We start from the raw sequence: 21,279 nt of genomic DNA, 5'->3' as shown, positions 1-21,279 counted from the left end.
TTTGGCCAGTATTGCTGCCACCCAGATGACTAGCCAACCTAGGCTCCCTTATAGTTTGTCCCCAGCACTTGCTATTTAGACGTAAACTATCTCTGTACTTCCTTTGAATAATAGCTTTTGCTAGACATCTCTCTACAGATTTCAATTCTCATTTATCTAGGGAGCTGAGATTCTATCTGGAGCATGAACATATAACCAGGGGACAGCAGATAGCCACATTCAATTCATCAAGAGTTTTAAAAGCGTGCTCTTCTTTATGTATGCCTAAGATTTTGAACATAAAATGTTGCCTTGTACCAGGGCAGACCTTTTTGTCCGTGTAACCCAGAATTGTCTACTCTAATATCTCCATGCCAAGGTTTCTGGCAGTGTCATTTCCTGTCATACCAACCGTATCTTTTTATTATTTATTTATTATTACATTTATATCCCCTTTCCTCCAAAGAGCTCAAGGTGGTGTGCAAACAGTTCTCCCCCTCCCGATGTTATCCTCACAACAACCCTGTGAGGTAGGTTCAGCAGAGAGACAGTGACTGGCCCCAAAGTCACCCAGTGAGCTTCATGGCCGAGTGGGGAATTGAACCCTGGTCTCCCAGGTCCCCCGCTTTAGGATGCACACCTTAAGGTGGTGAGGGGGATTGAGAGTGTTGAAGAAGCTGAGAGCAATGCCATCAGGAGTCTATACCAAGAGGCTAGACTCCTAGCAGGGGCACCCAAGGTGGAATAGTCAAAAGGCATACCATGGACTGTGAAAAAGACAAATAATTGGGTGTTAGAACAAATTAAACCAGAACTGTCACTAGAAGCTAAAGCTAAAATTATGAAACTGAGGTTATCATACTTTGGACACAATGAAAAGACATGATTCACTAGAAAAGACCGTAATGCTGGGAAAAACAGAAGGGAGTAGAAAAAGAGGAAGGCCACACAAGAGATGGATTGATTCCATAAAGGAAGCCACAGACCTGAACTTACAAGATCTGAACAGGGTGGTTCACGACAGATGCTCTTGGAGGTCACTGATTCATAGGGTTGCCATAAGTCATAGTCAACTTGAAGGCACATAACAACTCCTCTCAGGTCCCATTCTGACATTCTAACCACTACACCACTCCGACGTTCCTTTAACGGGATATGCCAGAGACTGGACATCAGACATTCTGCTTGCAAAAGAAAAAAAAAGTGTTCTATCGCTGAACTATTGTCCCATCCTTTCAACACATTCTCTTATGGTTAGAATGGAGCTTCTGATCCTTGTTCATGACTGTAAATAAAGAAAGGGTTGTGGGCTACAGGGAGCAGAGTGTTGAATAAAGGAACAGAGGGCAACAGCAACCACTCTTTTTTTCTAGCTCAAACCAAGATAGATAACAGGTATCTGCCCAACTAGAGAGGGAAAAGGACCATCCATCTTTTTGTAGTATCTAAAAAAGCCACTAGAGGACAGTGATGGCTCAAAGAATATCCATTTTTTTGCTTTTGATACAGTAGTCATAAGTGTGGTACTGTGTCCCTCTTCTTTGGAGTGTTTTGCATCCCCAATGTCTGCACACTTGACAGCACCCTATAAAACAAGTTTCTCATATGTCCATCCATGTACGATAGGTCAGTGGTAAGACTAATTTTAAACAAAGCCTTTTTAAAACCTGGAACTAGTCAACAACATTTAAATTGGTAAAAACAACCAAGACTTGTAGCACCTTAGAAGATTTATACACTTATTTTGGCATAAAGCTTTTTGTGGACTAGAGTCCATCAGTACCATGAAGAGTTCAAGACCATTGTTTTTGCTGCAACAGCATACCATAGCTACCCCTCCGGAAATTTTTAATTAATGTACATTTATGGGAATGAACATCTGCAAGACAGCTGGTATTTTCTCTCTGGTGAAAGCCAGGATTACATTTTTCACCTGTGTTATGGAACCAGGAGTTTGGCAAGAGAGCAATTTCTGGAACCTAGCAAAGGAAAAGTCAACAACCTAAGAATAAAACCCAGGAGTGTTATCTCTTAGCTCTTATTCTCTTTCCTACACAAGATCTTTAAACTTCTTGCAAGTAGGAGGGTGGACAGGAACCACAAGTCCCACATTCCAGGATAATGGCCCCAATCAGCAAACACCAGGGACAACCCAGCATCCAGAAGGCAGAGACAAGAGAGTATGTGTGTGGGGGGGGGGAAGGTTCCTGTTGCAAGGGTTATTTCTCCTCCTCCCACCTCCTCCCAGGTGGCTCAAATTTAAATCCCCTAAAAAGTCATGGTTAAATGCCTTCTCTTTTCAGCCCCTTCATTTAAAAAAGGTAAAGGTAAAGTTGTGCCTGCACTTGTAGTGCGAGTCGTTTCCGACTCTTAGGGTGACGTCTTGCGACGTTTACTCGGCAGACCGTATATATGGGGTGGGATTGCCAGTTCCTTCCCCGGCCTTTCTTTACCCCCCAGCATATGCCGGGTACTCATTTTACCGACCACGGATGGATGGAAGGCTGAGTGGACCTCAACCCCTTTTACTGGAGATTTGACTTCCTCCTTCCATTGGAATCGAACTCTGGCCATGCGCAGAACTTCGGCTGCGTTACCGCCGCTTACCACTCTGCGCCCTAAAAGTCAAGCTGGTCATCCTTTTGTTTCCCTCCTGAAGGAATAGAGAACACACCATTTCCCACCTGCCTAATGTTCACACAGATACTGGTGAGGATGATCAACTTGGTTCTACAAGTATCATTTTATGTTACTAATTTAAAAGCATTCCTGTAAACGAAGAGTCAGTGTTCTCCCTACTCCTGTATTTCAAAGAACAGGGCCACTACGCAAAAAGGCAATCCCCATCATTTCAGCAACCTTCTCAGATTTTTTTGTTGTTGTTACTAGGATCTGAAAGGTAAAAGTACTTTTAGAGTGGAAAAGGTTTTCCAAGTCTCTTATCCAATCAATCCTCAATGTAGTCAATTTTTAAGGCAATTCCTACTTTTGTTTCAAGTGTGCCTTTATTAAAGTATCAGAAAAGAGACAATCCCTTTTGTAATATTGTAGTCTTCACGTTCACACTGTCAACCTGTTGAGCACTGACCAAATAGCCATATTAACTGTGAACGGTCCTTTTTTTCAGAGATGTCCATCCTTATCACCATTTCTTCTCCATCATGACCTTAAAGTCATGGCTTATTATGGAGTGAAAGATATGTCTTAGCCCACAAAAGCAGTGTGAGCCACAGCAGACAATTTGTCTTCCCTCCTCATCTTCAGGAAGCCATTTGAGTTCAGCTGTCCTGTATTCTTTCTTTTCATTATTTTGGTCGCCATATTAAATAAGAATCAGCCATCACTCATCCTTTTCCACTTTGATCTCAACAAAAGAGCTGAGGTCAGGACAAAAGCCTTTGTGGCTGGGTGGCCGAGGTGGTGTGCCAGCCCTGGCTTCTTCCTCTTGAAAATGGGGATTGTAGAGGTGCAAGGGCAGAAGCTGAGCTTCAGCAGAGGGCAGGCGATCTGAGGGTGGCCCATAAATCCGATTAGCTTTGGTGCCATGCTTTGAGTTAGCATCAAGACGGTAACAGAGCTGAGTGAGGGGAGTAGCACGGAATCGTGGGGGACGTGCCACCCACACACCTGGCTCACTTAGGCTGTCTTCCTCATCGGACATGAGCTCCTCAGTTACACCTTGCCACAAACGTTGCTCTTCAGGGCCTAGCAGACGTGCCACCCCTGAACGGTTTGCAAAAAGCTAATGGTGAGACAAAGGAGAGTCTAATTAGTAATTTGAATGATCATCTTTGCCTCCACCCCCGCAATTACACTCCCCAATCTCTACTCACTGGTTTGTCTTTCTGAGACTTCTCCCCCCACCCCCCAATCATACTTTTTGCTATTTTGTCCCCACCTAGTGTTGGAGGACTCCAAAACCATGCCCTACCTCTGGCCCACAACACAAACCCTGTGGATTGGTTGCAGTCACCTCACTTAAGTATTTGCTTGCTGCCTGGTCTCTTTTTAAAACTGGGACTTGTCCTGGGCAACGTGTCTGCAAATCACAGCTTTCTCCTACTTAGTATTTGACCAACTACTTTGGGAATCATCTCTGCAGCAGAAAGCAAACCCATGCTCCACAGCTGGCAGTTTAGAATGCAAACATCTCTTGGCAGCTAAGGGGACGTTTGCCCCCCACCTGAGACCCTGCTCCAGTGGGTGAAGGAGAATTCCTTCTGCTACAGGGAGGTCTCAAGAGAGTGAAGCTTTGGTTTGAGGCAGGCTTCATTTTTCTTTCTTTTTAAAGGAAGAGTAGAATTTGCTTTGATAAATGAGATTGGAAAACAAGTGGGATGCAGACATAATGATCCAGTTCCCTGGTTTTGTGTTCTTAGAAAAAGAAGTATTTCCCCATGTTTTAGACTGCAGTCTTACACGCACACACAAGAATAAGCCATATTGGATTCAGTGGGACTTACTTCTGAGTAAATATGCTTAGGAATGGACAATTAGGTAGGAAGCTAATTAAATGTAATAGTATTTGTTTAATAACTGATTAAATAATTTATTTTTAATTGAGTGAATCCTCTCCTGTGCCCACCCCCTTTCCCCCCTTACAGCCTAATCTTATGCATATTTACTCAGAAGAAAGTTGCATGGGACTGCAGCCTTTTTTAAAGAAAGGTCATTTCAGCTGCTATCCTAACCTCACTTCCATGAAATTATGCCCCATTGGATTCAATCAGACTAACTTCTGAGCAGGCATGGTTAGGATCGGGTTGTAAAAAGGGAATGAAATTGTGTTGTCTGAGTAAATATTGTTAAGGCTGGGGTCCAAGACCAGTTAGAACTCAAATGTTATGAAATTCACAGCTGAGGGATAAACGTGCATGTATTAACTAGGACTTCTGAATTATTTAACATCTAAACTGCATTTAAACTGCTTGATGAAACCGATGGAATGTATTCACGGTAGTTTGAACACTAATTTATTTCAGGTAATTTCAACCACAAATGATTGACTGAAGATGTGTAGCAAATCTCACTAGCATAGCCTCTTGTAAGCTGATTTATAGAAACAGGGTTGGAAGGGACTGCAAAGATCATCTAGTCTAATACCACAACTGATGTAGGAAATACTTTATTATGCTATCCCTGACAGATAGCCATCTGGCCTCTGCTTAAAAACCGCTAACAAAGGAGAGTCCACTACCTTGCTAGGCAGGTCTGTTACACAAGCAACCCATCCAATTCAGCAACTCTCTAACAAAGGGCAACAAAGATAGTGAGAGGGCCTGGAGACTAGTCCCATGAGGAAAGGCTGGAAGTTGCGATGTTTAGCTTGGAGCACAGCCGATTAAGAGATGATATGACAGCCATCTTCAAATATTTGAAGGGCTGTCACATAGATGATGGAGAAAATTTCTGTTGCTCCAGGGGATAGGACCTGAACCTACAGGTTCAAATTACAAGGAAGGGGATTCCTATTAAATATTAAGAACTTCCTTACTGCACTGAATCTATTCCTTCGTCAGTCAAATACATTGTTGTTTCTTTATGTTTCTCAAGAGAATATAAATGCACTTCAGCATAATTTTTTTTGTGTTTGTTTTATTTGTTTACAAATATCCTGGAATAAAGTTGATGGAAGAACATATTTGTGTTAAAATGTGGCAAGAATGCTTTTTGGCAGGTAATATAGTGTTGAGATAATATACATGGAGAAGTGCTCCTCAGAGTAGTTGATTTGTCCCTTACCCGATAGCGTCTGCTGCGAAGTTTCTTTTCCTCTTTCTCCTTGAGTCCTTTGAAGGGGTTGAGAGAGTTGCGATACTCACGTCGTTTGGTCAGAAAATAGGCCACACAGGCACCTAACAGAACAAAAGTGGACAGGGGGAATCACAAACACAAAAAGCAGGAATCAGAGGGCACAGGTAAATGACCAAAGAATATTACATGTGCATGTCTGTGTATATAAACAGCTAACATTTCAAATTTCAACAGTAGGTTCCAGAGTAAATGCTAAGAGAGACAATTATTTTCAGAGCCAGAGAAGCATTTCCAAAAAAATATTTTTCATATCCCACCAAGTGCAATTGTGTCTTTATTTTTTTAAAAAAGGATTGTAGTTAGGGAAACAGATAAATGCTTCTGCTGTGGGTATGTTCTGGTAATAAAATCCAGATATGAAACAAGTGAAGAACATTTATCCCTCCCCACCTTACCTTTTAATTCTTTGTCAGTATAATTGTGGTGATTTGATACCAATTCATGCTTCAGTTTTTCCAGCAAGAATTTCACTACAGAGATATTCCATGAAGATTTAATGCTATAAGAGGGCGGGGTGTGTGGAAAGAAGGTAGAAAATATAAACACTAAAACAGAACAGCCCCAGCACCTAGCATGTCCTAATACATGCCACATTCCCTCCATCAACATTTCTAATGTTATACCATGAAGTGAAGGAAGGCTACACCAAGTTTCCAAACTTTAGAAAACAGAATAAATGTTCAGTCCAATCCTAAACATGCTTACCTACCAGTAAGTCCCACTGCCTTAAATGAGGCTGACTAACCAGTTTGTTTAGGATTGTATCTTCAATGTCGTGTGCATACTCTCTTGGTAGTAAGCCCCAGTGACCTCAGTTGGCCTTACTTCTAAGTAAGCATGCATAGGATTGTGATGTTCTATATTTACAGCTACTCATGCTAATTATAATTTCCACTTTATTTATTTATTTATTTAATTTTATTTATAGCCCGCCCATCCTCAAGAAGAAGCCCAGGGCAGCAAACAAAAACACTAAAAGCACTTTAAAAACCTTAAAAACAAAAACTTTAAAATATATTGAACAAAACATGTTTAAAAATGTATTAAATCAAAACATTTAAAAAACAACTTTAAAAACATATTTAAAAGCAATTCCAGCACAGACGCAGATTGGGACAAAGCCTCTACTTAAAAGGCTTGTTGAAAGAGGAAGGTCTTTAGTAGGCATCAAAAAGATAACAGAGATGGCACCTGTTTAATATTGAAGGGGAGGGAATTCCAAAGGGTAGGTACCACTACACTAAAGATCCACTTCCTATGTTGTGCAGAACAGACCTCCTGATAAGATGGTGTCTGCAGGAAGCCCTCACCTGCACAGTGCAGTGATAGACAAGAGTATATAAGGGGTAAGATGATCTTTCAGGTATCCTGGCCTCAAGCTGCACAGGATTTTGTACACCAAAACTAAAACTTTGAACTTGGCCCAGTAGCTAACTTTATCCACAATAATGTATTAAAAGAGATTGAGGAGGGGTGGGAATCTACACTTCTATCACTCCTTAAGCAGCCTGTGAGTGATTAGAGCAGTTAAGGGGTAAGTAATCTAGGGCCTTTACTCTTCCAGCTCCACCAGCCTCAGCTGCCCAAAGGGCTCCCTCCCTCAAACAACCACCCTTTAACCCTTTCTCTCCCTCCATGCCTCAAATTGCCTTACAGAACACCTACATAGCACTACTTGCTCCTTCAGGTCTCTCTTCCATATTTTTTGGGATGCCTTCAGCACAACCTTCTATTCCCGATATCATAACCCTAACTAAGCCTAAGTACGAATAACTGAAATAAGCACATTATCCCCCTATTTATCCGTGGCTGTCTTTTTCTTCCCCTTCCTGTTGTCTCCTCTGTATTGCATTATATATTACAAGCCCCTCAAGGCAGGGGCCAGTCCATACTGTGCAGATAGATGGCACTATATAAACACCAGTAGTAACAATAAACAAATGAACTTTGTTGCCTTAATAAGTTATAATAATGGCAAAGGTTGGATATTCATGATATTGGGGTTAATTTCAATAGGAACATTGTTTGCCAGATCAATAAAGGTAATATGTGCCTTTATTAGTAGTGCAGAAAAGACATTTTGTTCCACGCATCTTCTCCTCCCACTGCAGCACAATCAGGAGACAGACAACACCTATTGAAGTTCTGATCCTATGCACTTACTGAAAGCATAGGAGCCCTACTCCTTATCTTATCAGGCAATCCCAACTTCCAGAGCTCACCTCTCAGAGCCATCAAACCTCCTCTCATTGGTGATGTGGTTGTGGACATTATGGACCAGTTTCTGGGAGAGAAAACAGAAAGAGGTAAGAGACAAAAGATGCAGTCCCTCTGCAAACCCCAATCTATTAAAGCAGTATGGCCCTGAAAGTTAATTAAAATAAGCTTTGCAGTGCCTAAGCTGCTGGGCCTATGCCAAGTCCCTTGCAAGACACAAGCTCCTTTCTATGAGAAAGCTAAGTAAGGCAACTAACCGAGAGCACCAGGTCCCTCTTACGCCTTGCATTCTTCTGTCCCATGCTTCGGCTTCTACAGGGAAGACTTGCAAAGCCCAAAGAGAAATGTGGCTCCCCACGCATGTTGTCCTCCAGAGTGATGCTGTTGGGAGATACCTCTGGGCAGGAGAGAGAAGGATCATCCAGAGGCTGAGGCATCGGAGGGGCAGGAGAAGGAGGTGTGGCATAGACCCGCTGCATGGAGACATCTACTGCAGGGGATTCTTCTGCTCCCTAAGAACACGACAAAGACTTGTACAAGTTACAGTGATATCCCTCAGTCCTAACAGCAGCTATCCCTCCTATTCTAGCTCCTGTGTTATCCCTCCTCCCAATTCTACCTCAAGCTGGAGCCACCTTATTCATGGGCCTTACATTAATTTCTGCTCTACTATTCCTTAAAGTTGATCTAACCTTCCTTTGGGCATTTTTACACACACACAAAATGTATTGTTCTGTAAGGCTCGAAGGCACTTTTTATAATGGCATATATGAAAACATTTGGATACTAATGTAGTAGAATTTCCGCCAATTACAACTTCGTCAGTGCCCCTTCATCACCATGTGCTTCCATACCTATGTGTGTGTGTGTGTGTGTGTTTGTGTGTGTCACACACACATATATATAAATAACACATACACTTTTAGCTCTTACCAGTGCCCCTCAACCCTAGGCCACAATAGCAGAGCTTGGCATGACTCCCAGAATGCATCTCTCCTGAGCAGGTCGTTGGCAGGGAAGGCGAGAGATGCTATAAAATATTCATGAGGCCATCTGTGCTTGACTGGAGGGACATGGGGACTGTGTGTATTTTGTGGGGTGGGAGGACAAAGAGGCTCTTAATCTTCAACTTACGTACCCCGCCAAGCCCCCCAGGCCCCTGCTGCATGGGCGAGAAACCCAAGTGTCCAGGTGGCCCTGCTGCTGCTCCCAGCTGCCTCAGCTCTTCAATGACCACCTGGACACCATTTCTGAAGCCTTCGGCCTCTTGTTCCTCCTCATCTTCCTCTTCATTATCTTCTTGCCGCTCCTTTGGACCACCCAGGGGGCTGGTTTTGAGGGCAGGGGCTACCCCTCGCCGCAGTGCTCCCACTTCCTCTTCCAGGCGCCTCAGGGTTTCATTGTTGGCCTTGGCCAGGCTCAGCGCCACCTCAGCAAGGCTAACGGCCTTTTCGACACGTTGGTAGATGATGTGGAGGAGCTGGTCCGAGGACTGTACTGCTAACCCGGTTCCTGTAACAGTGATTGGGGTGCTTGATGGGGACGGCGGCGGTGGTGGTGTTGTTGTTGTCGTCTGAGCACCTGGCTCCTGCTTGCAGGTGCAACAGCAGCATTTTGCCTCTTTGGCATTAGGAGGGGAGAACAAAATGGTGGCACTGAATGACATGGCAGCACAGGAATTTGTGAGGGCTTCCAGGAGTTTCTCAGCTAGTTCTCTTAGGGAAGGAAAGGTGTGCTTTAGATCAGACCTTGAGCATGTTGCGGTGGAGGTAAGCCCACAGCAGTGCTAAGACTTGGCTTCAGCAAACAGGTTATTAAGGAAAATTTTAAAGAGTATTAGCATGACTAGGAAGCAGACACCCACATTAGAGTATTATTTGTGATTACCTAAATTACCTGAATTTAGGCTCTTGTCTCTGTATACAAAACTACAATATCTAAAACCAACAGAACAAGGGCAAATCACTTCATACTTGCATTGTCTGATGCGTCTAAATTTATGCTCAATGTGATCAACATCAAGACAGGTTCGGTTTGGCACTGACTTGGCTCTGCTTGTGCATTTTAATGTATTTTAACTCACCGCTGACCTCTTATAAATCTTATTCTAAAAGCTGCCACCTCTTTCTATATATCTTGCAGAAGAACCTTCCAATAAACTCAAGAGCAGACCTAGCAGCTCAGGTTTGGCAAAGTTCATTTTAATTTATTTACAGAGGAACTGATATCCTGCAAAAAACAAAGCCTGTTTTCGAGTAGCTCAGGCTTTGCAACATTTGCTTGTTTTTGCTCATTCTGAGTTTGCACAGGAAATGAAACCTTACAGTAAGTGTGTTTTTCTTTGAACCACCGTAACCCGTTCTTGTACAGCTTTTCTTCTATCACTTGCAAATTGCCCTTAATGAATCCGCGTTTTACGGCTCTCCATAACTGGAGGGGAGGAAGATCTCAGGTGGCCACGGGTGAAATGGGAGGGTTGAGCTCTCCATGCCCTCCCCTAGGCCGCATCCCTTCTCCAGTTTCAAACGCAAAAGTCATTTCAAAGTTTCTGCAAAGCATCTTCTTGATTTGCATATTTAAATTACGCGCGAGAACGATGGCTGGGATTCGTCCTTGTTTTGTTCTGGGGCCCAACGGTTTAGAATTCTACGGTTCCCAGCATTCCATCCCGCGTGTGCAGCGCGGTAGAGTATGAAGCGAGAGCGCCTCAGTCGTGTACAAACAGGACGGCCCTCCGACTGCTCCACCGCTCTTCGATTGGCTAGTGCGGAAGAGCAAAAGGGAGCTGATTGGTTGAAAATTGTGGGGCTAGGGAGGGGAGGGGAGGGGAAAGTAACAGAGGCGGAGGAGAAGGGGCTCTTTGAGGAGGTCTGTGAGGCTAGACGCTTTTCAAGGCCACTTCCCGAGCCCTAGGTGGCTAAGGGCTTGTCTTTTCGCGACCCTCACAAAAGGCAAGAATTACCGGCTAGGTTAAACTCAGTACTTCCCAAAGCCACAAGGATATACCAAATATCTAGTATTACAAAACATACTGACATATGTATTAAATAAATGATCACTTGGTCACCATCACATTTCCAAAACAGTTGCCTTGACTGGAGGTTATGTCAAGATGCTTCAAAATGGCCGATCAGGTCCAAGGTCATGTCAAGGCTCCCACACCCCAATGGCTGCCTTAGCACAAGCCTTTAAGAGCACTGACAATGTTTTTTCTCCAACCTTGACTTAAATCAGAACCTTTCACGTTTAGATCTTTTGTTTTCAGACAGCAGTTTTTTCCAGCATTTCTATTTCATCCTGCTTTGACATGTATTGTTTGGTTTTGTCTTTTACGTTGTTTTAATTTGTCTACTTTTTACTTTGTACAACACCCAGAAAGCACTAGCATCTAATACATTTTCCATCAGCCATCTCTCAGCTGGTATCCCTGACTCCCGTAACTGTCTGTCCCCAATGGGCTCTTGTGTCAATCACAGTTTTAAAATTACATGGTCTTCCATTCTTAATTTACCCTCACAGTCAAACAGAATGTTCATTTATCACCATTTTTTTAAACTGCAAGCCTCACAGCACCTGCTTCCCAAACACCTGACACAACCCTACTATACAGAATAGTACAGATCCTCCTGTTCATTAGCCGGCACGTTCCCATGGTTATGTCTGGGCTAGTACACCATAGGTCATGCACACCTAGAACACCCTTTTATGCCAGGTTAATTTAAGCCCAAAATGACAACCACAACCAGCTTCTGTATTCCTAGTCATCAATGCACATTGGAACATTGGATCATGGGGAAACCAGCCTTTCACTGCTTTATAGCAATCCCGATGGTCTAGACAAAAGAATGATTAATGCATGTTAACAGATTTGTCACTTCAAACAATACTGAATAAACCCTTGTGCTGTTCTAATCACCCTCTTGTAGAAACAAAAGATGAAATTGAGACAAGAGAAGGTATATTTGATTAAACGTCCGATGCAAACACATGCATTATTCCTCTGCAAACTTGATCATGTAAACACACACCCTTGTGTGCCTAATTGGTATACTCACAGCCTCGCCTCTCTCCACTTATTTTTCTATATGATCATCTTGAAACGCCAGTTACCTTGATAGCATCACATACAGATCACGTTATTTTATACAGGATTAAGTATTATTGACCACTACTAATTAGAATTCCCACTTCATCCTCCATAAAATGAAGGAAATTATTTTTTCCATTCTTTGGCAATTCAAGTGCATTGAGGGGTAACTAATCTATGATATCTAAATAAGTGTCACCCAGATTCCTGTACACTTATCCATTATTTGCAATATATATACCCCGCTATCTCCCTCTCTGCAGTGTCTTCATTATATCCATGTACAAAAAACTGCATAGCCATTCTGTTCCTGCATGTACATACATTTTCTGCTAAGCATATCCCCGCTGCCCTGCTTCTTCCCTCCCACATTCTGTCACATACACTTCTCTCTCCCCCTTGACGTATATTTCCCTGGCAAGGCCAAACAAACAAGGGATTGGGGTGCTTCCCTTTTCAATCCCTTCCCATATTTCTCTCCCCACCCCTCAATTCCATCCACACTCCCACACGTCCCTGGGAAAAGGATACTGGAAGGTCGTGCAGCTCTTTGTATTCCTGTGTGTGCAAAGGGGGAGGATGTGCACCCTGCTGCCAAGCGCCACACCCCCCATGCTCCCCCCTTCTGCCCTGATTGGCCAATCTCCTGTACGCACACAAACACACACCAAAGCTGCACACGCATTCCTGAGCAGGGCCCCAGCAGGGGACACCTAGACTAGCTGGGCACTGCCAATTTTTCCTCTCCGGGACATGTACAATCACGCTGCCTTTTATTCCTCTTGTTGCTGCTCTATTTACACTATCCTTTGATCCTTGTCACCCTTTATTTCAACATTCATGCTATCTTGTTTCTCAGTGCGCTTCATGTTCCTATTAGTCCTTCATATTCTTCTTCTGTACTTCACCCTAAACTGTTTCTAATGTATTTCTATCACCTTGGCTCAGGTATACACACATATACCAGCCTCTCTCTCTCTCTCACACACACACACACACACCTTTCACCTCTTTTATCATTGTCCTTCCCGGTTCATCCTTCTAGCGGTCTTTCATTCCTTCCTCAACCATCACAGCTATAGCAAAAAGAAAAAAGAAAATTCCCTTTGTCCATACCTCATCCTTTTGCTCCTTACTGTAACCCCTGTTGTGTTCCTTTCTACCCCCTAACTGAACATGGGGGAGATTTGGAAAAGGAATTTCCCAGAAAGGTTTTATTTTGTTTTTTCCTCTCTCCTCCTCAACTATGTCTCCATCTTGGCCTGTTTTGTTCCATCTATCCCTGCTACCCTGCAGCTGGCAATAACCTTTTCCATTCACATTAAGTTCTACACACTCCACACACAGCCTTCATGTCAGTTGGGTGGGAACCAGAGAAAGCAACAGTGCATAAGGTATTTGGGATGGTTATGCTCAGTGAGGCCAGAATGGGTTAATGCTAGCACGTACTTCTTATAAATCCACGATAAGCACAGATTGGGGCAGGGGTCGAATCGCTGTGAAAGGCAAGGGATTGGTGTTATCAGACTGTGTGAAGATGGAGAACACAGTAATACAAGTCAAGCAACAGTGGAAATCATTAGGGAAGGGAACAAATCATTTAGCAATCATTTGAGTTCCTCCTTCCCTTGCCATCAGACACGTTTGCTTCGGTGCCTGTGGGAACAGCCGACCTTCTGTTTTTTGCCTAGAAATGAAACTTTCAAGAGACATTCATCTCCCAGCTCCTGTACCCAACTACTAACACCCACACAGCCAGCCAGCATGTTTGCCCCTTCAGGGCATCCCTCCTTTGGGAAGGTTCCAGAGACAACAACACAGTCTGATACGACTGGAGTAGTCAAGATTTCTCTTGCCTCTCGTTTTTCAAGACAGAAAGAAACAAAACCCAGTTTGGACAGTAAAAGTTTTAATCCAGAACAAGCAAAAAAGGTTTACTACATGAAACAAGCATGAGACAAGAATCTGAATGCCATCCTACCTCCAGCCAACAACCCCCGTATAGACCCAAAATCAATGTCTCCCTTTCCCCCAAAGTCCATCAACTTAAGCCACTGTTCCTGTGGCTTTGCCTTGGAACAATTCACGCAGTTTGGACACGTCATCACTGGAGACGCGGATCCAGCCATTCTGGCGTACATGGTAGAGGTTGACCGTGCCTCCAGAGTAGGCGTCACGGTATGTAGCTTGGTAGATTGCACGACGGGCCAGATCATAGGCTTCTTCAACTGACAGATTATGCGAGTAGCCACTGTCCATCACTCCATAGGCATAGACAGAACCGGAGCCCACCGAGAAAACCGTACCTGAGATGCGGTTCCCTTCACTGTCCACATAATAAAGGCCTGAAAAGCAAGACAGGAGTTTGGGTTATTAGGGCTTTTAGGTTATTAAGGCTTTTAACACATTCTTTACAATTACTGTATCAGTACCCAGGGCTGTGGAGTCGGTACGCCAGACCTTCGACTCCGACTCCTCTATTTTTCTACTGTCCGACTCCGACTCCTTCATAAATGGCAAATGTATATTAACTAGTAATAACAAATTTACTGTAGTAAAATGGTAGCACAAGGCATTTCATCACCACCACGTGAATCCAGAGCTTGGCAAAGTTACTTTTTTGAACTACAACTCCCATAAGCCCAATCCTTGTAACACACAGCTCCATGAAATGGGGAGCCTGTGGCCCTCCATATGTTGCTGGACTCCCAGCTCCCATCAGCTCTAGCCAGCGTGGCCTATGGTCAGGGATTATAGGAGTTGAAGCCCAACATCTGGAGGGGGGAGAGGTCCTCAGGAGAACTTGGATTTTAAGAGGTCGAGGGGAGGGGCAAAGAGAGCCTTTGGGGAATGTATTTGGGGACATCCTGATGATGTGGGCTCTGATTTAGAGAATAGTGGAGGGGGTGCATTGAGAACAGAGCTTTGGTAAGGAGAAGTACAGACATGATCTAGAACACAGAACAAGATCCTCATGCCTTGTAAACCACTAAGAGGTTTTCTTACAATCAAGTGGTATATAAATTTTGTTAAATAAATTTAAAATGCCTATGTCAGAGGAATAAAGGGAAAGAACAAAAATGCAAAAGGTTTATATCCTAGTCCTAAACACTTATACCTGGATGCAAAGTCTCACTGATTTAAGTGAAGCTGATTTATATATTTAAGACTGCAGCCTTTGTGCATATCTCAGCCCCAAGCATAAATAGATGCATTGGGTATTCCCCCTAGAAATAAAGGATACAACAAATAAACACACAAATGAGAAAGTTTTATCGAAGGACCTACCAACATTACAAACACTGAAGAAATTAAACTTTTGCACTGTCTATATAATTCTCTGGTATTTCTCTCAGAGATCCAACCTGGCCCAATACTCTGCTATGCAAATATTAGAAGTGGACAAAACCAGTTAAATTGGCTCTTGGATCACCACATTATGCTGTTGCATTAGCGCAACTAAATGCTCAAGGTGCTTCCAGAGGAAAGGCCTTGTGGGCACCAACAATGTATGTGGAGATTGTGGGGATCCCACTGCTGATTACAGAAAGCCCAGACCACTTAGTTCACTCCTTCCCTACCTGGTGCCCTCCAGATGTTTTGGACCACAGTTCCCATCAGTCCCATCCAGCACTGCTGGACGGTGCAAGCTGTGGTCTATAAAACATCTGGAAGGCACCAAGCTGGGGAACACTTAGTAGAATCAATGCACACGGCATAGCGATTAGCTGTACCAAAGCTACAATAGTTGTACCCAGCCTTCATGGTATCTAGCATCTTCTGCTTGGCAGTATCATTTCCTTAGCTTCTGGAAGCATCCTTACACAACCAGGTACTCTGCAGGTACCTGATGCAGCAACCTTGCAGAAGCTAAGCAGATCTGTGTCTGGTCAATGCCTGCATGGGAGACCCCTTGGGAGCCTTATCGACATCACTTTTGAGTGTCATGATGGAAGCAGAATATAAAGCCTTAGATTAAAATATATAATAACCTCACCATGGGCAATTAAGCTTGTAGAGTGGAGCAGCGTTGGAAAAAAAGCAAGTTGTAGGTTCAACTACTAGAAGAGAGACACTGTCAGTCACTTCTGCAGCGACTTATGCAAGTGTCTGCCAGGTATTTTAATCAAGCTAGCAGGGCAGTATATTTCCCGTGCTACTGGCTCCACCTCCCTACAGAGTTGGACACTTAGGTATAGAAAGTAGTAATATGCTTAGTTCTCCGACAAAGTAGAAAAAAACAGAACTGAGTCAAAGAAAGCAGGAGCCAAAATATGACCAGAGATATAAAGCAGAATTCAGGAGCTGTGGGTGCACTTTCCCCAATGTCAACATGTGATGTCACAAAACAGAATCCCATTCTGAGAACAAAACTTGGAAAATCCGGGGGGGGGGGGATTTTAATTCGCCCAAAAGCAATGCAATATAAAGGTTGGGAAGAATCTATCAAGCCCTTTCTCCCAGAGCACCAGGGTGCCAAGTAAAAAAGATACGTGAAACTGGGAAGTTCACACAATGGCTTATCATCACCTGTACAGCAGTTCCAACAGTACATATTTACATGACTGCAGCTGGTGCAGAACTTAGCAGTCAGGTTGGAGCATAACACCAATTCAGGTTTAACCGCACTGGCTATCAATTAGTTTCCAGGATTTTATTTATTTATTATTTGATTTATATCCCTCCCTTCCTCCCAGCAGGATCAATTCAAAGTGCTATTTTTGACTTATAAAGCCTCATGCAGCTCAGGACCTCAATATCTCAAGGACCACCTCTCCTTACATGAACCAACCCGGTGCATATTCCGTCTGAAGGAGGTGCAGAGGGTGGTGACACAAGAAAAGGCCTTTTCTGTGGTGGATGTTTGTGGAATGCTTTCCTCAAGGAAGCATACCTGGCACCATTGCTGTTTTTTAGATACCACACAAAAACATTCTTATTTACCCAGCCTTATCAGTTTCCACTGGAAGGCTAGTTAGATGTTAGATGAGGTTTTTTTTGCTTACTGCTGTTTTTAGTTGATTTTAATGTATGTTTTAAAAAATTACTGTCAAAGTCACTTCGAAGCAGTTAAGTACAAAAATGTGACAAATATACTAAATAATAATGTGAATACAGGCCAGGATTCTAGGGCCATGAGGAGAAGCTAGGGGACATATGGGCACATCAAAGAAAGCAGTGCATTGAGGGAAGCTTAAATCTGGTTAGTTTCATGAGATATGGCATTGGACAGGGGAGATATGCCTTCTGAAAGCCCCTAAGAAACATGTGGTGTCCTCACCTGGCCCTCGCTTGTCCCAGCCACAGATCATGGTACCCAGAGAAAGCCCCATGCCCTTGTACTGATACACCATATTTGCCAAGAGTTTGGAGGCAGCAGCCACTGAAATCCGCTCCTTGTTGCGGAGTTCATAGATGCGGCACTGCCGTGCCAGCAGCCGCTCCCAGAAGCTACAATCAGCTGCACCACCAGCTATCGTGCCCAGCAGATAAGGGTTAATCTCGATGACCTTCTTCACTGTCTGTGAAGCAATGTAGGAACCCGCTGTTGCCCGAGAATCCACTGCCACAATCACACCATGCTGAAACTGGAGGAGGAAGGAACCAGAAAGAGACATCAAGATCATGAATTGGCCACAAAAGATGTTCACATTCTGGACGGATGGCAATCCAGAGTATGCCCCCCTCCTGGAAGATACTGTACGAACAGAAGAGTGCTCATCACACCTTATTCCATGGCCCAAGTGATGAGATGCCAACCTAAGGCAGTGTTTATATGCCAGCCCAATATGGAAAATGTCGAAGTAGTCTGCCTCTATCTCAGACTGAACTACCAGCCCAAAACTATATTATTTTATTTTATTTATTTATCATCATCATCATCATCATCATTTTATTTGTATGCCGCCTTTCCACATAAAATTGTGCTCAAGGCGGCTTACAACAAGGTGAACAAAAATACATGTCAAAAACAATTGCAAAAACAATTTCCTAATAACAAAAAATAATAAAACAGTGACATAAATATAATAACCAAAAACAACTTTTCAACATTATGAACATAATAAAACAATTATTTAAAAACAAAAAAGTAACCATTAACACCCCAAACCCCTAAAGAAAACCATTTACTGTATCTCCTACAAAACTTCATTATTCAGAGGGGAGGCTTGTTTAAATTTATTTAATTCAATTTTTATACCGCCCATAGCAAAGCTCTCTGGGCGGTGTACAACCAATGAAGATATATGATTACATTTCAATTTTTAAAAAACACCTAATCCTCGAAACATATACGCTCATGGGGTCTGAACTGGCGGTGACCGACCAGGAGAGAGACCTCGGGGTTGTAGTGGACAGCACGATGAAAATGTCGACCCAGTGTGCGGCAGCTGTGAAAAAGGCAAAATCCATGCTAGTGATAATTAGGAAAGGTATTGAAAATAAAACAGCCGATATCATAATGCCGTTGTATAAATCTATGGTGCGGCCGCATTTGGAATACTGTGTACAGTTCTGGTCGCCTCATCTCAAAAAGGATATTATCGAGTTGGAAAAGGTTCAGAAGAGGGCAACCAGAATGATCAAGGGGATGGAGCAACTCCCTTACAAGGAAAGGTTGCAGCATTTGGGGCTTTTTAGTTTAGAGAAAAGGCGGGTCAGAGGAGACATGATAGAAGTGTATAAAATTATGCATGGCATTGAGAAAGTGGATAGAGAAAAGTTCTTCTCCCTCTCTCATAATACTAGAACTCGTGGACATTCAAAGAAGCTGAATGTGGGAAGATTCAGGACAGACAAAAGGAAGTACTTCTTTACTTAGCGCATAGTTAAACTATGGAATTTGCTCCCACAAGATGCAGTAATGGCCACCAGCTTGGATGGCTTTAAAAGAAGATTAGACAAATTCATGGAGGACAGGGCTATCAATGGCTACTAGCCATGATGGCTGTGCTCTGCCACCCTAGTCAGAGGCAGCATGCTTCTGAAAACCAGTTGCCGGAAGCCTCAGGAGGGGAGAGTGTTCTTGCACTCGGGTCCTGCTTGCGGGCTTCCCCCAGGCACCTGGTTGGCCACTGTGAGAACAGGATGCTGGACTAGATGGGCCACTGGCCTGATCCAGCAGGCTCTTCTTATGTTCTTATGAAACAACAGTTAGACAAACAGACAAAACATATAACTAACATAAACATTAAATACAAATACTAAAATACTAAGATATTAAAAATATTAAAATGCCTGGGCAAAGAGGAAGGTTTTCACCTGGCGCCGAAAAGATAGTAAAGTAGGCGCCAGGCGTACCCTGTCAGAAAGGGTGTTCCATAGTTCGGGGGCCACTACCAAGAAGGCCCTCTTTCTTGTAGTCGACTTCCGGGCGTCTTTCTGAGTAGGCACCCGGAGGAGGGCCTTCGATGTTGAGCGTATATCAGGGTTTATGATGTCAATGTCCCTCTTCCACAAAGGTGCCCACAAGATGAATATAGGTGGCAGAAACCCATGATTCTAGATACCTTTCCTGAAAGGTCAGGGGTTAATATCGAAGCAACATCTGAAGGAAATGCAGCATAGTGCAGTTAAACTATGGAATTTGCTTCCACAGGAGGTGGTGATGGCTTTAAAAGAGGATTAGACAAATTCATGGAGGATAGGGCTATGGATGGCTACTAGCCATGATGGCTATGCTCTGTCTCCATGGTTGGAGGCAGCATGCTTCTGAATATCAGTTGCTAGAAACAGGAGGAGCACCGAATGCTCTGGTACTCAGGTCCTGTTTGTGGGCTTCCCAAGAGCATCTGATTGGCCACTGTGAGGATGCTGGATGAGATGGGCGACTGGCTTGATCCAGCAGGCTTTTGTTATGGTTTTATTAAAGGGGCCACTTTAGTCCATATAAGATAATACTTTACTCACCATTAACCATAAGGCACAACTTGCCCACTTTCTCAAGTCTCCTGTTTCTTGAAGAATTTCGTTTGCTTTCCTTCCAGCCCAAACACTAAGTACCCCTCCAGAAAGTGTGCCTTCCACTTGTTTTATACCCACAACTGAAACCACCTATTCCCCCAAATGCTTTAAACATACCACCACCACCCCCACACCCTCCAGACCTATCTGAACACACACAGGCCTTGTTCCCAAGTTCAATCCTCTTATTTGCCTCCCACAACCAACTACAGACTCCTATGTATTTCATGCCACCCCTACTGCCCACATCGATTCCTTCGTTCAAAACTTAAAACGCTTACTCCTCCAACATCCTGCCTCGCAACAATGTGCATGATTTCTATTATTATACAAACAATATAAAGTTAACAGCCCAAGACAGATCCATCCCCCGCACCCAAATATCTAAAAAAAAAAACCAAGCCCCTCTTCAGCCCCAAAATGTACTTCCCCCCTCCCTCCCACCTTGAAGGCCAAAGTGGTGGTGCCGTGGAGCAGCTCGATCTTGGCATCCTCCCTGGTGGTGCCTTGGCCCAGGTTGGCACATGGGGCCGCCAAAGCCAGGGGCAGCCCCGAAGCCTGGGACTCCGCCGCATTCTCGTCTCCACCGCAAGCGCCGAGCGCGGGGAGCCGAAACTCGTTGCCGGCCCCGAAACCAAAGAACCCGGCCTTGTTCACAGGCAGCTTCGGCTCCAGCAGACTGGCCAACGCCATCTTGGGTAAGGGCGGATCACCGTGACTCAGGAAAGCATCACGGCCCAACTCTTTTATAGACTCCCGACGCCATGTTGGGTGAGGGCAAACGAGTGCCAGTCACGTACATAAATAAGCGGCAGGCGCCATCTTGGTGCGGCTTCGTACTCTCACTTGCGAGGTTGCCTTCGACATCTTTAGCGAGGGATCAGCGCCGTTGACTGCGGCTGACTGGTATAACTAAAAGCCTGGACGCCATCTTAGGTGAGGGCAATAGTAGACTCGACGAAAGCAATCATGCCTTCAGTCAATGGAAAGAAAATACGACAATCGCCATTTTCATTTTCTCTGGGGAATATCGTTTGGGAAAGGATGAGTTATTTTATTCTTCAACATTCTGAGAATCCCGTGAAGTCAAAAAAGGGCAAGAATGAAACTACTAAAAAAGACCGAGTTTTCCTTGCACGGTGCAAGATATGCAAGGTGTTGGTTTCCTTGCCTGTGGAACTCATGGCCACATGATGATGTGGACGCCAAAAGTAAAG

At 43.8% G+C, this 21,279-nt stretch overlaps 2 protein-coding genes across 3 annotated transcripts; both read right to left on the bottom strand.

Annotated features, from left to right (window-relative positions):
* Nucleotides 1-2,276: 2,276 nt before the first annotated feature.
* Nucleotides 2,277-12,707, bottom strand: C11H14orf93 (chromosome 11 C14orf93 homolog). Of its 2 annotated transcripts, XM_061588699.1 has the most exons (7): nucleotides 12,629-12,707; nucleotides 9,149-9,807; nucleotides 8,268-8,522; nucleotides 8,016-8,077; nucleotides 6,189-6,292; nucleotides 5,722-5,834; nucleotides 2,277-3,721 (listed from the first exon to the last, which is right to left on the bottom strand). In XM_061588699.1, the coding sequence occupies exons 2-7, from the start codon at nucleotides 9,674-9,676 to the stop codon at nucleotides 3,320-3,322; spliced, it is 1,464 nt and encodes a 487-aa protein (XP_061444683.1). In that variant the 5' UTR covers nucleotides 9,677-9,807; nucleotides 12,629-12,707; the 3' UTR covers nucleotides 2,277-3,319. The 2 variants fall into 2 exon arrangements, with proteins under 2 accessions (XP_061444683.1, XP_061444682.1); XM_061588698.1 differs by lacking the exon at nucleotides 12,629-12,707 and having other exon boundaries at nucleotides 9,149-10,924.
* Nucleotides 12,708-13,989: 1,282 nt separating this feature from the next.
* On the bottom strand, nucleotides 13,990-20,810 carry PSMB5 (proteasome 20S subunit beta 5). Its single transcript, XM_061589630.1, has 3 exons — nucleotides 20,507-20,810; nucleotides 17,379-17,685; nucleotides 13,990-14,442 (listed from the first exon to the last, which is right to left on the bottom strand). The coding sequence occupies exons 1-3, from the start codon at nucleotides 20,753-20,755 to the stop codon at nucleotides 14,144-14,146; spliced, it is 855 nt and encodes a 284-aa protein (XP_061445614.1). The 5' UTR covers nucleotides 20,756-20,810; the 3' UTR covers nucleotides 13,990-14,143.
* Between the last annotated feature and the right edge of the window lie 469 nt (nucleotides 20,811-21,279).

This window comes from Rhineura floridana, chromosome 11, assembly GCF_030035675.1.
Source record: "Rhineura floridana isolate rRhiFlo1 chromosome 11, rRhiFlo1.hap2, whole genome shotgun sequence".
NCBI lineage: Eukaryota > Metazoa > Chordata > Lepidosauria > Squamata > Rhineuridae > Rhineura > Rhineura floridana.
This window is presented reverse-complemented; position numbering and strand designations above follow the sequence as displayed.